The sequence below is a fragment of the Pipistrellus hanaki genome (assembly GCF_964339955.1).
Source record: "Pipistrellus hanaki genome assembly, chromosome: 2".
Classification (NCBI taxonomy): domain Eukaryota; kingdom Metazoa; phylum Chordata; class Mammalia; order Chiroptera; family Vespertilionidae; genus Pipistrellus; species Pipistrellus hanaki.
In genome coordinates this window covers 132,732,707-132,749,165 of record NC_140504.1, presented here as the reverse complement: position 1 = coordinate 132,749,165, position 16,459 = coordinate 132,732,707, and the positions used below count along the sequence as shown (strand labels likewise).

General features: G+C 43.8%; 1 protein-coding gene across 6 annotated transcripts in view; it reads right to left on the bottom strand.

The window, feature by feature from the left end:
- The window catches only part of ABCA4 (ATP binding cassette subfamily A member 4), a 138,373-nt gene that overhangs the window by 15,966 nt on the left and 105,948 nt on the right, over positions 1-16,459 (bottom strand). For 3 of the 6 annotated variants that reach the window (XR_014794060.1, XR_014794062.1, XR_014794063.1), the window contains 6 exons: positions 14,984-15,125; positions 9,902-10,036; positions 9,070-9,173; positions 8,895-8,987; positions 6,955-7,204; positions 5,539-5,625 (listed from right to left, as the gene is read on the bottom strand). Coding sequence is in view for 2 of the 6 variants with exons in the window: in XM_084873367.1 (XP_084729493.1) it covers positions 2,187-2,240; positions 5,539-5,625; positions 6,955-7,204; positions 8,895-8,987; positions 9,070-9,173; positions 9,902-10,036; positions 14,984-15,125 (865 nt within the window). In the remaining 4 variants the exon portion in view is untranslated. Of the gene's footprint in view, positions 1-1,869; positions 5,626-6,954; positions 7,205-8,894; positions 8,988-9,069; positions 9,174-9,901; positions 10,037-14,983; positions 15,126-16,459 lie in introns of those variants that run through there. The other 3 variants (XR_014794061.1, XM_084873367.1, XM_084873368.1) reach the window with 2 other exon arrangements.

Here is a 16,459-nt window from a genome sequence, read left to right as displayed (position 1 = left end):
ATATTTTAAAAAATGAATTGTAAATTCTGAGACACTTTCATATCTACCTGGGGGAAAATAACAATGTACTTAAATGTTACATTATACACAAAATAAGTACAGATTAATGGATGACCTAAAAATAAGGAAACAAACTGTAAAAGCTTTTAGAATAGGATACAAGAGAACAATTTCATGACCTTAGGAAAGTAAAACCATAAACTGTCTAGCAGGCACCAACCTCATACTGTGTTCCTTCAACCAAAGAAAGCAAAGTTGAGCAGATGCCAAGGACAAATCATTCCTGAATTTCACATTCACAAGAAAATCAATGTGACAGGATTCCCACTTTTGCACAGAAACTGGAGTGGAAGAAAGTCTGTCTGTCTTGCTCAACTGAAGCAAAAGCTGGCCATCACCCATAACAACAAGCACACAATTGTGACCACAGACTGCAGCTCATTGATAGTGTGCTCGTAGATAGTGTGCCTTTGCAGAATATACACATCCAGGAAGTCAAAATTTTTCAAGTGTCTATTATTTACAGAAGTCTCCCGCAGTGGCTGTAGGGCAAAATGAGTAAAATGATCTCAAAATCCACCAAAGGAAAGAGCCATCTCCCTAAGTAACTAAATCACTATAAATTCTACAATTATCCAAACAGAAATAGCAAACAACCTCCTTGGGAAAACAGGATGGAAAACAAACAAACAAACAAACAAAAAATAAACTGAACACTTGTATAAGTGGATGGGGTAATGGGATAAAAAGGACAGAAAAGACAATCTGAATAAATCTCAGAAGAAAGTTGAGGGTGTTACTGGTCTAGAAGAATGACTGCAGGAAAAGGTGGAAGGAGCAACACAGGAGCAGGTTACTCAGTTTACATTTTAAGCAACAGTCCTGTGGGCAGAGGTTTGAAATGCTTCTGGGAATATGCACAGGCTGATTCCTCAGAGTAAGGTGTGCTCACTGGTCCTTGTCTACTAAGCAAACTCCCTGGACCTTAAAGTCATTCAAGTCTTTCCCTGATCTCTCCAGGCAGAGCTAGGCTCCTCCCACACAGTCAGGCAAACTTTGAAATGTTGTATTATAATTAGCCTTCATCACCTCATATTCAATGAACTTTTTATTTCTCTTTCTCCTACTAGACTATAAGCTCCTATGACAAGGATAGCACATCATTTTATACCAGCATCTATTAAAGACCCTGGCACACAGTGGTGCTCAGGAAATACTTGCTGAGTGAATGACCAGAACTATCCAAGAAATGGTGGCTATACAGGCAGTACAGACCAGAAAGAGCAGAAATCAAATGCAGTACAACCATTTAGCAAACTGCTACAAAATTCCAGGTAGGAAGAATGAGGGCTGACCACAGGCCATGATTGGAAAACAGGAGAGTGATTCAAAGCCTTAGGGGTGATAAAAGAGAAGTAGACAATGATTACAAGAGTCAAGGCCCTTGTTCCTGAAAAGCCACTTATTTAATATTTGTTGAGCATTTCCTTGCTGCCATATACTATAGTAGATATTAGGAATGTAATAAAAGGCAAAACAAAATGTCTGCCCTCAATGCAATAGAAATAGGGAGAAATAAGAGAGAGATAAAATTTGGGGAAAAATTAAGTTTGGTCTAGAGGGCAACTGGAAATGTTCTGAAATTCTAGAATGAAGTCAAGGCCAGGAAATATTTTAGGGCCACCTACAGTTTATGCTCTGTGGGTTTATAAGATCAATAAGAAACTGTATAGAGTGAGCTGAGATGCCAAGACTGAACCTTCAGTAAATATCTATATGGATATGGGGGTGGGGAAAAGCAGGAAGAAAAACAGAACACAGTCAAGAAATGTAAAAAAATGAATAAATAAATAAGAATAAAAAAATTTAATTTATTATTTTTATTCATTCATTCGTTCGTTCATTTTAATGTACAGCCCACATACAATAGTACATCCTTATCATGATTTCACATTTACATAGCTTACAATGCAGTGTGAAGGTGCAAGCTTATCACTGTGTTATAAATTTATAGATCTCTAAAACAAACAAAACCCCAGAAAACACGCTGCAATGCTTACTGTTCCTGTTTCTATTACTATCTGTCCTTTAGGGATGTCTCCAGGCCTAGGTGGCCTTGGTGGCAGCACAGTGAGGGCCATGTTTCCCTTCAAGGAAATTCCTAAATCCACCAGGGAACCGAATTTTCAAAGTGTATCTGACAGCCCTTCATCCACATGGTGGGGGAGTCTGTTTCTTGACTGTTAGGCAGAAACGGGGTCGGGGAGGGCGGGCAGAGAGAGAGAGAGACAGAGAGAAAGGGAATGAATAAAGTTTTCAAAGTCCTCCACCCCCACCCCCATCTCCACGCCCACCCCCTAGAGTCCATGCCACCCCAGTGGTCATGATGTGACCTGTCCATGTCCAGCTCACTAATCCAAGAATAAAATTTTTATAAAAACGAAAAATAGTGTTTAAAGCTGTAGGGATGGTACATATTGCTAATTACTTTAGAAACACTTATCACTGAAACGTACAAAATGACCTCAGCAAATACTCCCTTGGACTTGGAAAGGTGATCTTGAAAGAAGTTTCCAGAGAACAGGCATGAACACCAAATTACAAGGTAAGAGGAAAAGGTGGAAAGGAGAGGGAAGGAGAAGGAAGGAGCAATGCAAGAGAGAAAGGAGGGGCAGGAGAAAGAAATAGGATCTTCAATTGTTATTGGAAACCAATGGAGTAAAGATACTGATACATAGCTGCTCCTTAGGTTCAATGAGTGTCAAAAAAATTAACCAAATTCCTTTCCTATTTGTGGAATCTCATTATTCACGTTTTAAGTAGGGCATATACCATGAAAATGTGAAGAAAAAAAACCTAATTAAAAAATAACCTTTATAAAAATGACCTGTGTCAGAATCCATTTCATGTACTATATACACTATAGAACAAGCCAATCAATTTATTTTTCTATTTTAAAAATTCACACTTGAGCCCTGATCGGGTGGCTAAGTTGGTTGGAGCATCATCCCAGGCACCAAAAGGTTGCGTGTCTCTCTCTCTCTCTCTCTCTCTCTCTCTCTCTCTCTCTCTCCTCTCTCCTCTCTCCTCTCCCCTCTCCCCTCTCCCCTCTCCCCTCTCCCCTCTCCCCTCTCCCCTCTCCCCTCTCCCCTCTCTCCTCCTCTCTCTCTGTAAAATATCAACAAACATATCCTGGGTGCCGGGGTTTGGCCAGTAGGAGGCAATAACATGTAGATTGAAATGCCCTTAGCTGTCTGGCAGCAAGCAGTCATTTTATGCATCCTTTTCAGGTTTGGGAAATGCCCTCAGCCATTCCCAGGTGATTCAGCCCTTCTGACATTCTGGAATTGGCTTCTGGCACTTGGAAAGAATTTTAAAAATACACGTTTTTATTTTACAACCAATTTATAGTAAAATTATGTTAATGTAGAATTTCCCTGCTTTTAAAAGGTAATTTGAAACAAATAAATTAATAATGCAGTTAAATTTAAAAATTATTGTATGCATATTTTTATAAACTCGTGCACTTGGGGGTCCCACAGCATTCTCTGGATTAAAGATCAAGGGCACAAACAGGAGCAATAATCATATTTCTAACCGACTGATCTGGGTGGAAATAAAGACAGGGATCTGCACTTTCCCATGATGATATATTTTTTTAATTCAATATGTGACACCAAGCTCAGAGTTATGGAAACAAGTCAAATCAATACTAGAATCCCAACCTGGCCATGTTTATTAAAAGCTGTTTTCCCTCCTGGAATTTTACTCCAGGTTTGAGGTGGAATTAGAAGGAAAATGTTTTCTGAGAAGTCCCCTAAACTGTGCAAGGCGGTCTTCCCACAGCGGTTCTTTCTACGGCCGGCAGATGGCGCCCTCCATACAGACACCCTTACAACACACAGGACACAGTAAATTATATTATTCTCCCTAAGGATTGACCTTATGGCCACATTTACTTATTTTCCCATGTTCAAACTAAAAGCTGCTTTTTTTTTTCTATATACAATGCATCACTAACAGAATTCAGCTTGAATTAATCTTTGTTAATTCAAATTAAAGTGTATTTCAGTTATCCCTATTATTTCTATATGTTCTGATAAAATAATTTCAAGGCTTATGAAAATCCTCTTAGGAAACTGACCCATACTGATTCTATTGTTTGTTTATTAATAAAAGGTTAAAAAGACTTCCTAGAAGAAGGTAGAGTAAAACTGGTTCAAACAGAAAAAAACAAATAAAACAAAAACAAAAACAGGCAAGTCCTAAGGCAAGGGGCTCACTGAGAGGGACTCACTGGCTCCCAGGACCTGGTCAGGATTCCAGCTTCACTGTCCTCAGACCGGGCCTCCTTCCCGTCCCGTCCACAGCGATGCCCGCCCAGGAGGGAAGGGGCTCTGGCAACTATTGGTGATGGCTGGGATCCTTGGGGACCTTCCGAGACCATTGGGGTCGTTTGAGGTCAGTTGGGGTCAGTTGGGGATCATTGGGGGCGGTTGGGGTCGGTTGGGGGACCATTGGGGTCGGTTGGGGACCGTTGGGAGCAGTGATTGCAGCCAATGGAGGCTGCGCGCGGGCGGATCACCTGCAGATTTTGGAGCCCTCTTGGGAGACGGGTCTAAGTCAACCTTGCCAAGCAGCCATTAGGTCTCTACTAGGCAAAGGAAGGGGACATTCATCCTAAGCATGGCCTTGGAAGGGAGATGTCCAATATTAGCAGTATTTGGTTTCCTTGTAACTAATAAGATGGTGGGAGGAATGAGAAATTTATGGGAAATAAGGTTTTGCACATCTTTGCTGGTTGGAAAAGCTCTTTGATTTTATTTAATTTACTCTCCAGGTAAGTCTAGAGAGAATGACTGAGATAGTTTGTCCCCTTATCATCCCAGGCTTAAACCAAGGCACCTGATGCCTCTTCCAGGACACTCTCTCTCTCCCTTTCTCCCTCCCTCACGCGCTCCCTTTTGGAAATTGTAAAGGGGTGGGTGTGCTGGGATGTGATGCCAGGGCAGGAACTGGAAGCACCTATCCCATGAGTTACCACAGGCCAGAATACATACCTTCTATTGCTTTTTCTTCCTCATCTTTCTTTTATAATTTTATAAAGAACAAAGAGCCCTCTCCCTAAAACAGACAATGCTCACTTTAACCAACTCTATGTACCATTCAATTGAAGTGCTACTTAAATCCTTTCCTTTGAAATTCAAACACATGACCAGATGTAGAGTTGGATCCCAACAATCAAGACATTTTAATATTTTTTCCTATTTTCCCTGCTTCTAATTTCCAAAATCTAAATCATTTTTGCTGTGAAAATAATTGGGAAAATTCTTAAAAATACTCTCCCATATCATCCAATTTTCCCCCTGACTATAAAAGGAACCCACACCACTATCAATTGAAAGTCCTTTACCACACAACCATGAGAGAGGGGTAGACAGGGACACGCAGTGTGTGTGGTTGAGCAGGAGGCATATCTGAGCCTTGGAGGCCTCAGGCCCAGTGGACCAGCAGTGGGCTGGGAAAGAGTGGTGGTACCTTGGCTTGTCCGCTGGCTCCAGCAGCTCGGGGGTGCAAAGGGAGATCATGAGTTTCAGTGTGCTGCTTAGCAAAGTTCACAAATACCTGAAGGCAAGGAAAGAGCAAAAATAGGTATATGAGCAAGAAAAGAGAGGAATGGTCCCTTCCACTCACACACCCACCTCCCCACCCCCACTGGGCTTTCTCTTTCCCACAGTTCATATACAGTCGGCTGGAACAGCTTGTGTGCTGCAGGAGGGAAGGCTGGCCCACCTGAGACAATTTCTGACAGGGCTTGTTTCTTAGAATTCTGAGCTGAGCCACTGGAGGGCCCCTGGGAGGACTCAGAGGATGTGGGGTAAACAAGGCAGATCCCAAGTAGCTACATCCTTCTAAGCCTCTGAACAAGAAACTAAAAGCAAAAAACAAAACAGGATCTGATCTCATCTCTCCTCTGGCCTTTATTCAATGCAGTGTGGCCGTGACTCTTGCTCATGCCTTCCTCTGCTTATGGATGAGAAGGTGCTGTTGAGCCAGCTCATCAAAGGCTATTGCCGATGTCCATGCTTTATTGCACAGTCTGTGAGGATGTCTACTTAAAATAAACACACAGCGACAACAAAATACCCCAGAAAAAACTCAAATGTCCAGATGGATAAATGGATAAATAAAACATGCTACAGACATACAACAGAATATTACTCAGCCTTTAAAGAAGGATGTTCTGACACATACTACAACGTAGGTAATTCTTGAAGACTTTATATCAAGTGCAATAAGACAAAGGGGATAAAATGCTGCCTAATTCCACTTATATGAGGGATGAGTGTAGTCAGCATTCAGTAGAACAGTGGGAGTAGTCAGCATTTAGTGGCAGGATGGAGACTGTTGTTTGATGGATACAGAGTGTGAATTTGGAAGATATACAATTTCTTGGGATGCATGGTGATTATGTGGACAGTGTGAATGTACTTAGTGCTACTGGATTATACACTTATAATAGGTAATTATGGTATGTATACTAGTATTTTACCACAATAAAAAGATCACATTGAAAAAAACCTGATACATGGCATACATGTTTACCAAAACTCACCAAATTGTACACCTTAAATGGGTGCATTTATTAGATGTAAATTAAGCATCAAAAAAGTTGACTTGAAAAAAAGTGGTACCATGACAAACAGGAAGGTTGAAATAAAGCCATAGTGTAGGGGGGAAAGATGAAGCACAATCAATGAAATTTGCTGATGACTAAAATAGCATTAGACAACAATTTCTGACAGACTGAGTTTTACCCGAATGGACAGATGCTCAGAGGTTAAACCCCAGGCACATCCTGCCTCCCTGTGGTGGGGATTCAAGCCTGGTTGGGCTGTCTGGTAAGGACTTTGCATAGCCCAGCTCTGCACCCAGTTCCCCTCGGGGACTTGCCTGGTCCAGCGTGGTCTGTGTGACTGAGTACTCCTCGATGAGCAGGCTGTCCTTGTGGGAGAGGAGCAGCCGGAAGACCCTGGCCAGGGAGGAGGAGGGGACCTGGAACTGGAGCATGTTGTGGTGCCTCTCCCTCTGCACGCTGCCCGGGAAGTTCCCCTGGAAGAACTGCTCCACGGGGTTCAGGTCGGGAAGCAAGTCGTCCTTTGGAGATCTGATCTTCATTGTGACGATGTAGCCATCTCCGAACCTATGGACGCCCACCGCAGTGTGGTACAGGCCCGTTAGTAGTTGGGTCTAAGGCAGTCTCAAAATCAGGAACAGACTCATCAAAGTATTGGGGATTAAAGGTCACATTATAAATCTTTTGCGCATGTGTAGCACTAGGAGGAAAAGCCCCATGATAGTTCCTGGAGAAATAGTTTGATACTACATTTTAGAGATTAAATGTGTTTGTGGCTCAGTGGGTCATCAGACTTATGTCAAGCTTTTTGTGTCCCACTCCTGAGGCATGGATGTTCCCTGCTCCTTTCCCTCTCACATGCTTGCTGAAGTCAAAGTTGTTTTAGTTCCCTGCAGAGATCACGGACCTGCCCATGAAGACGCACGGGGCCAGTGCTCATTCAGTGGTGGAAAGGCTGCCTGGCCCTTTAAGAGGCTGGCCAGGTGGGAGCAAAGGCTTGGAAAGCAAGCACTTCCCCGTGGAAGCTTCCAAAACCAATGGAGCTGCCAGGGCCAGGTGCTTGCGTCCTCCCTCACCAGGTCACCCAATGTGGATGAAGAACCATAGAGTTCCCTTCAGTGTTCCCTCTGTGACAAGGGTTCTTCCCTCCACATAAAATGCCTCTGCCTTCCAGCTCTGGAAAACTGTCCCTCCACACGGGGAAGAGTCCCTCTCACCTGCTCTCCCATAGGGATCATGAAGAGTGAGAGGAAAGGAGGCGGGAACAGCCGTGTCTTCAGTAGCAGACACAGGACCTTGCAGCACAGGTCAGGTGACCTCACATGCAGAAGTCCCTCTAGATGTCTGTGCAGTGTCCAAGCTGTAGTTGCTCAAAAAATCATGGCTCAAATATGCAAATGCAGCTAATCTACTAGCGTTTCTCTCAGCCATCAACCTGCCCTGATGCACGTAGGAATGATGGGTACCGTGCCACACACTCCTATGGGTCACCTCGGCTTAGATAAGGTGGGTTACGTGCTGTTCCTTCACCAATCAGCATGGTGACTTTTATATTCCAGGATCTCAAAAAGCATTTGCTAAACAAACAAGTGATGACTATAAATCAACCCTTCCTAGTTTATAATGCAAATTAGAATTCAAGGGAGCATGGCATGGCATCATTGGCATAATTTTATTTTAACTGATCATCAGCTTTGCAGAAACCATTATTAATACCACATTATTCACAGCAATGTACCATGGACAATATACTGAAGATTACTGGCATTCCTGGTTTGTTGTATGATACATGGTCATTTCTTAAACCTCAAAGCGTACAACATTCCAGAAAGGAAAGCTAATTCTTGGGCTGTTTAGTCTCCTAACCATTCCTAAGTTGGTTGTGGGTTCTTATTAAATAGACCATTGGTCCTGGATTTGTTGGGACAAGTGGTAGGATAATGAGGCAGTGGTAATGACTCTCCCTCCTCCCAGCCAAGATATGCTTCCACCCCAATCAGAAGGCTCCATCTAGAGACTCGGGAGCCTTCAGCCACAGACACTTAGCCCAGTAGAGAGGGTTTCTTTCAGCACAATGGCTTTCTCTACTTGCTGATGCAGAATGAGGCCTGGCTACACTGGCCTCTGCTGGTGGTGAGGGGGCAGGACCCTCCCAAGTGTAGGTAGAAAGCACAGGGCCTAGTTGACTACCCCCCCACCCCCCAAACTGGTCCCCACTGAAGGTAACAAAGGAGCCCTCTGCCCACCATCTCCTTACTTGTACTTGAGGTGCTGAATGGTACCCAAACACTGAAAGGTGCCCTTCACCATGATGGCCAGCCGGGTACACAGGGCCTCACATTCTTCCATGCTGCAGGGTGGGGGAGAGGAGTGAGGGGTGAGGGACTCCCAGCCACCTGCCTGCTCCACCCCAGCCCCTGGGAATCTCTTACCTGTGGGATGTGAGGACCACAGCCCTCCCTTCTCTGATGATGCTCACGATGGTGTTCCACAGCAGGCGGCGTGCCTGAGGGTCCATGCCCGTGGTGGGCTCGTCCTGTGGGGAGGCAGAGGGCAGAGCCCTGACTTACTGCACCCTCCATGGTCGGCTTCCTCTGAGCGTTCTCTCTGGCAGACAATGCCCAAGTCACTCCCCAATGGGGTGAGCCCCAGGATACCTGGGCACAGAGGGTGCAAGCCAGGTGGCAGATTGGGAGAATAAGGACAGATCGGGCTTACCTCTAGCCTATTTCCTCGCAGGAATGGGCTAAAGTTGATTCAGGCAAAGAATTACCTTAAAAGCAAACAAGCAAATGACAACCCCCCAAACCTTACACATGTTTGCAAGGAGGCAAGGAGATAGCTTAGGGGACTTTTCTGGTTTCCTCCAAGTTCTGAAACTCATGGCCTCAGAAACCCCAGATCTTATGAGCGGGGCCTCCAGCTCCGAGTGAGAGCCACCCGAGCCTCTGGTCAGGCTCCTGCTCCTGCCCAAGCCCCAGGCAGACCTTCCCCGGCAGTAGCCCTTTCTGAGCAGATGCCCACACCCCTCAAGGGGCTGAACATCCTGCTGTGAGCATGTGGCCCCACAAGAGACTTCCCAGGAACTCCAAGTGAGAATGTTTCCCCAAGTGCTATGCACCAGTGAGCTGATTTGCTCAAAATGAACAGTCCAGACAAAATCAGACCACTGCATTTTCTAAATCTGCTGACCCAATCACAGACAGGCATCACTCGGTTCCCACCCTTGGGTCCGCCTATCCCCACAGGTCACGGGCCCCTCACCAGCAGCACCAGCGGTGGGCAGCCGATCAGGGCAATGGCTGTGGAGAGTTTCCGCTTATTGCCCCCACTGTAGGTGCCGGCCAGGCGGTCCCCGTAGAGAGACAGGCCCAGGCTCTGAATACTCCAGTTTGCCACCTAGGGAAGAGGGAGACAAGCAAACATCTCAGACCTCCACTAATTCAAAGCCTTGGGCTCCCAGATCTCACTTATCTAGGACGACAGAGCCACCTGCTGGCTCATGCTCTCTGGCACATGCTTTGAGGACCAGGTGTCTTTTTCCACTCTGTGCCTTAGATTCAGCTTGGTCAGTACTGAGAAATGGGCTTCAGCCTTACAAAGAACAGCACCCAGTGTCCCAAACTATGGCTAGGGGGGATGAGTAAGAGCCCTAGTGTCTGTTTAAGATTGATGGGTCTCATTGATTCCACCCCTACACAGGGTCACACTTGAGGTCTTATGCACCAAATATATACTTACTGAGCACCCCCTATGAACCAGGCTCTGTTCTAGGCACTAGAGCACACATGTCAAACACAAGGCCCGCGGGCCAAATCCGGCCCGCCAGGCCTTGCAATGTGGCCCGCACCGCATTGCGTTCCATCACAATGACGCGCGGTGACATAGGAGGCTTGTGATCTCGCCGGCCGCCTCGCCGGCCGCCGTACTTGCTATCTATTACGCATGCGCATAGATAACAAGTCACGCGAGATTCAGGAGGCGTGACCTATAGTCCGGCATCCGATATGGTTGTGCGGGTGGCAGAGCAGAGGAGAGAGTGAGTGTGCGGGCATAAAAAATACACAGCAGAAGCTGCCAGTTCCTGGCATAAAGTGCAGGCATAAAAATCGCAACAGAATCTGCTATCTGTACCCAGCCAGGCATTTATTGACTGACTTTTTTTTTCTCCACTCCATCTGCCAAATCAAGCTATCCCTGTGCAGTTTTCAACTTTTTCCTTCTAACGCAGATTTCCAATAAACTACATCTTTTACTGCCAATATTGATCCCAAAATGTCCAGGAAAAGAAAAGTTGACGGTGAAGGCAGACAATTTAATGACAAATGGGAAAATGAATACATGATTGTGCTTAGAGAGGGCAAACCAGTGTGTATATTGTGTCATGAGACAGTGTCGGTGATGAAAGAGTACAATATACGTCGTCATTTTGACACCAAACATAATGTTAAGTATGGCAAATATACTTGGGAAGAAAAGCATAAAATTGTTAAAGAACTAAAAGGCAAACTACAATCACAGCAGCAAATGTTTACAAAGGCTACAGCGAAAAATGATGCTGCAGTGAAAGCAAGCTTTATAGTGGCTGAAGAAATTGCCCGTACTTCAAGGTGTTTTTCAGAGGGTGCCTTTTTGAAGCAATGCATGCTAAAAGTGTGTGAGCAAGTATGCCCAGACCAGATACAGAGTTTTCAAAATGTCAGTTTGTCAAGAAACACCATTGCAGATAGAGTTCAAGAACTCTCAGGAAATCTATCATCACAGCTGGCCGAACAGGCATGCAGTTATCTCACTTTTTCACTTGCTATTAATGAAAGCACAGACAACACTGATACAGCGCAGCTGTCCATCTTTATACGTGCTACGAAGACCGACCTCTCTGTCACTGAGGAACTTTTGGATGTAGCTGCCATGCATGGGACGACGACTGGTAGAGATATATTTGAGGCTGTGGAGAAATCTATAAATAATTTTAAATTACCCTGGGAAAAGTTGGTGGGGCTAACTACCGATGGCGCACCTTCAATGTGCGGAGAAAAGAAAGGCTTGGTTGGACTAATGAAGGAAAGAATGCAAAAAAGTCACTGCCACACACCCTTGATTACTTATCATTGCATTATCCACCAAGAGGCTATGTGTGGAAAAGTTCTGGACATGAATGACATAATGACCACAGTCATTAAAACTATTAACTTTATACAGGCACGTGGCCTGAATCATCGCCAGTTCCAGCAGTTTTTACAGGAGGTGGGTGCAGAGCATGGAGACGTGCCATACCACACAGAAGTAAGATGGCTGAGCAAGAGCGCAGTCCTCAAAAGATTTTTTGAGCTCAGAGAACAAATTGCTCTTTTCATGGAAAGTAAAGGAAAGCCCTTGCCTGAACTGTCGGATCCCGCCTGGCTATGTGATTTTGCTATGATGTGTGACATATGCGAGGATCTCACCCAACTGAATCTGAAGCTGCAGGGACGCAAACAAGTCATCACGAAGATGTCTGACATGATCACAGCATTCCAGCGTAAACTTCAACTATGGAAGTCCCAACTGGAACAGGACAATCTTGCCCACTTTCCCATTTGTTTGAGTATCTCAACCACTATTTCTGGTACTTTTCCTTGCAGTCTGCTGGCTACCAAAGTTAGCCGTTCACTAAGTGAATTTGAGCGGCGCTTCTCTGACTTTAGAACACAGCACTCAGGCTTTGACATCTTTGCCAATCCTTTTATAGTTGATGTCAACAATGTGCCCCATCACCTTCAGATGGAGATAATCGAGCTTCAGTCTGACAGTGGCCTGAAATCAAGGTTTCAGGATGTTGAAATTGAGGACTTCTACCCTCTACTGCCCCCTGACTCAATGCCAGAGCTCCGACTTCATGCTGCCCGTATTCTATCCATGTTCGGGAGCACCTATCTTTGTGAACAGATGTTTTCAATAATGAATCTGAACAAAAACAAGCACAGATCACGCATTACCGATGACAACCTCCATGCTGTTTTGCGGGTTGCTACAGCCCAAGAAATAAAACCGAACATTGACTCATTGATCCGGGGAAAACGGTGTCAGACATCTAGCCAGAAAACAAAACAAAACAATGAGCATTTTAGGTACATTCCAATATTACTGTTTTGCTTGATAGCATGTGAGTTGGTTAACAGCACTGTTAAGGAAAAGATTGTTCCACTCATTTTAAATTCACATTTCTGGTTAACATTGTCAGTTTATGACTGTTCAGTAAACCATTCGGCCCGCGATTTAGGCTGGATTTTAGATTTTGGCCCCTTCTCTGATTGAGTTCGACACCCCTACACTAGAGGATAATGGTAAACACAGTCATTGATCTTGTACTCAGAGATGGGGGTGGTGCAACAGACAATCAAAAGAAACAATGATGACAGATTATAACAGTGTTTTGAGGGAACTCTACAGGGAACTGTGATGGAGAATAACAGGTGTGTGATGGAGAATAACATGTGCACAGGAATGAAACCAGGGAAATTAGTGGAGATAAGCCCACAATGCTTCTGCCTGTGCAGTTGTACCTCTGCCTGGGATGTTCTTCCCCCAGATATCCATGAGGCCCCTCTCTCAACTCCTCATGTCTCCACTCAGAGTTCACTTCCTCTGTGAGGTTTTCCCTGGGCCACCCTACCTCAGCATGCCAACCCGACAGCAACAATTCTTGCCTGCCTTATGGGTGAGGGGAGTCACCACTTATTGCCCCCACTGTAGGGGCAATGGATTTTTCATTCACAAATATGCTGTATATTTTATTTACTTGTCATCTATTATTATCTGTCCCTCCCACTAGAATGTAGCTCCATTTTAAACTTTTTATTTGGAATCCTTTCAAACTTAAGGAAAGTGTAAAAATGAGAATAGTACAAAGAATACTCATAAACCCTTTACTCTCTTTTATACACACACACACTCACACGCTTACACACACACACACACACTTATACACACACACACTCACATACACTTATACACACACTCACACACTTACACACACACACACTTACACACACACACTTATACACACACACTCACACACTTACACACACATATAGATATGCATATACATGCATATGTGCAAATATACAGGAACACATTATGCATGTATACACAAACTCATGTATATAAATATTTCATGAGTTTACAGTAATATCTCCAATTCTAATCCATCTCCACAGGGTAACTTTTTGCCTTCCCCTTTTTCATATTTATATGTCCCTTCTTCCAAAGAGAACTCTGGCTCCCAACAACATTAGCACATTTATTCATTTACTCAAACCTAAATCACATCTAAGTTGTTTTAGAATGGCTTTGCTCATGCTTCTATAAGAAATGGACTGAAAAGAGTTTGGAATTTGTTTGTGGTTTCCCCCCTCTGCTCCACTTAAGACTAAGGATAAATAGTCAAGTACTGTAGCATCAGTTACTTGTATTAGTTCTTTTCCCTTCTGCAAATATTATTTATCTTGAAATAAAATTGGATTAATTTGCTTCAGTTTGCTTTCAGAGTTAGGATCTTCTTTTTGTTTTCATTTTACCCCCTTTCCATTCTTATTTAGTTTTATTTTTGAATATGTAGAATATTATTAACATGCTTTTAAAGTCACAACTATCGATATACAAAGATATATACTCAGAGAAGTGACATTCCCTCCCATTTCCCTTTTACCCATTTCCCTCTTGTCAGTGATGAAATTTATTTTTTTCTGGTTTATCTTTTATACTTGTAAAGATAAGCAGACATATGTACGCTTTCTTATTTTTCCTAGTTTCTTACATAAGAAGCATTTTACATGTACTTTTTTGCACTTTGCTTTTTTTTTTTTTTTTAACTTGAAAATATCTCTTGGAAATAACTGCATACAAGTTCACAGAGATCTTTCTTCCTTCCTTCTTTCCTTCCTTCTTTCTTTTCTTCCTTCCTTCCTTTCAGCTGCATAAGACTTTAAGTTATTCAACTAATATCTTATGTACATTTAGGTAATTTCCAATATTTTCCAACTAAAATGCAATAATAACTTTGTGCATATGAATTCTGTATTTTGGGAGGCATACCTACAGGGTAAATTCCCAAAAGTGAGACTGGGTGAAAGGACAAATACATACATTGTTTTGTGAGATATGAGGCAGGGATATTTTTGTCTGCTTTGTTCATTGTTATACCCCTCTTTTAGAATAGTACTTGGCACATAGTAGACACTCAGTGAGCATTTGTTGAATGGATAGCATTCTACAGCTTTCTCACCTCTAAATAACTGCACTCTTATGAGATAGCCTTATATGGTTTACCAAATTCCTAAGTTACCACAACAAACCATTGCTTACCCTCTCAATTTCCTCTGCTGGTACACCTCGAAGTCGGGCATAAAGGTAAAGGTGTTCTCGCCCTGTGAGCAGGTCATCAATTGCATCAAACTGAGGACAGTAGCCCATACTTTGATGGACTTCAGAAATATTGGTTAAAATACTGCAATAAGAAAAAGCAATTAGCAAGTTTCCTTTAGAGAGGGGGTGAAGAGAGAGCTGGGGCTGGAGGAGCTCTGCCAACAGAGTAAGGAAGCTGCCTTTTCTCCCACTGGGCTTCAGAACCGTGTACATCACTGAGGAATCAAAGCAGGGGCCTTTGTCTAGAAACTCATGAACTTCAGGAGTTCTGAGCTTTGAAGCCAGCCAGATCCTCCAGTTTCCCTGTCTAGGATAAATTGAATACCTGTTACCCAAATTAGCTTTAGTTTTGGATTGGATAACTTCCTATATTAGTTTAAAAACAAAAGGAAGATCAGGTTTCGAACAGTGATTTTTGATCCCTTTCAGACATTTGGGAAGTAGCTAGAGAAGATACATGCTTCCCAATGAAAGTAAATTTCTCCATCTGTATTTATTGGCAGAGATACAGTCAATGAAAGAGGAACCAAATAGATACCCCACCCCCACCCCCAACCCCCAAGCAAGAGGCTGGCAGGGAGAAGAGATGAAGTGAATTGAGTTACTGATATATTCTCCCTCACTAGAAAATACATTGCCTTGATGAAACATAAACTGCCCTTACTCTGGTTTAATTCCTTCCCCCTTTTCCTTATAGCTTGGGGTCCATGAATAAAGGATGGGTGCAATAGCATGGGGCAGAGAGAAGTCATTCACTATGACAATCTCCCACTGTGACAAAAATAATTCCAGGTATGGCTGTGCCAATTAAAGCCACCCGGGGAAGCAAGGAGTGTACTTGGAGCCTCCAAACCAGAGAACCCCAATCCTGTGTCTTAAACCTATCATTTCTTTCTAGCTTTCATCTTGGTTTTTAACTTCTGAGCATTAGACTTATATTCCATTGGGACTACAACTTGAAGTCTTATGGCAAATCCCATTACATCCTTCTGTCATCCGCACACTGCCTCCCACCAGCACTCTGTTGGCTACCATTGTGAAGTCACTTGCTTGGTTGTAAGCTAAGCTGGATCTGCAGATGAGATAGGCCCAGCCACGGTCTCATTCCACCCTGCCAGCCCCTTTGCTCCAGACCCAACAGGGATGACCAGGGAAGGTCTGGGAACCAGAGAAGCATCTCAGGACTCCCCTGCCCAGTGGGCATTGGGCCATTTGAGGATGGCTCTTAGGTGATGAGGGCTCAGTCAGGCAAATATTAGGCAGACATGAGCAGGGCCTAACTCCACTTCTAAACCAGGGCCTAGAGTTCCTCTGGGCACATGGAATGTGTGTGAGCTCTGCTGTTCAGTGAGCAGCTGGAGAGAGGCAAATAGGTGTGAGCTCCTGTTCTCTATCCCAGTGTTTCCCAACCTTCTC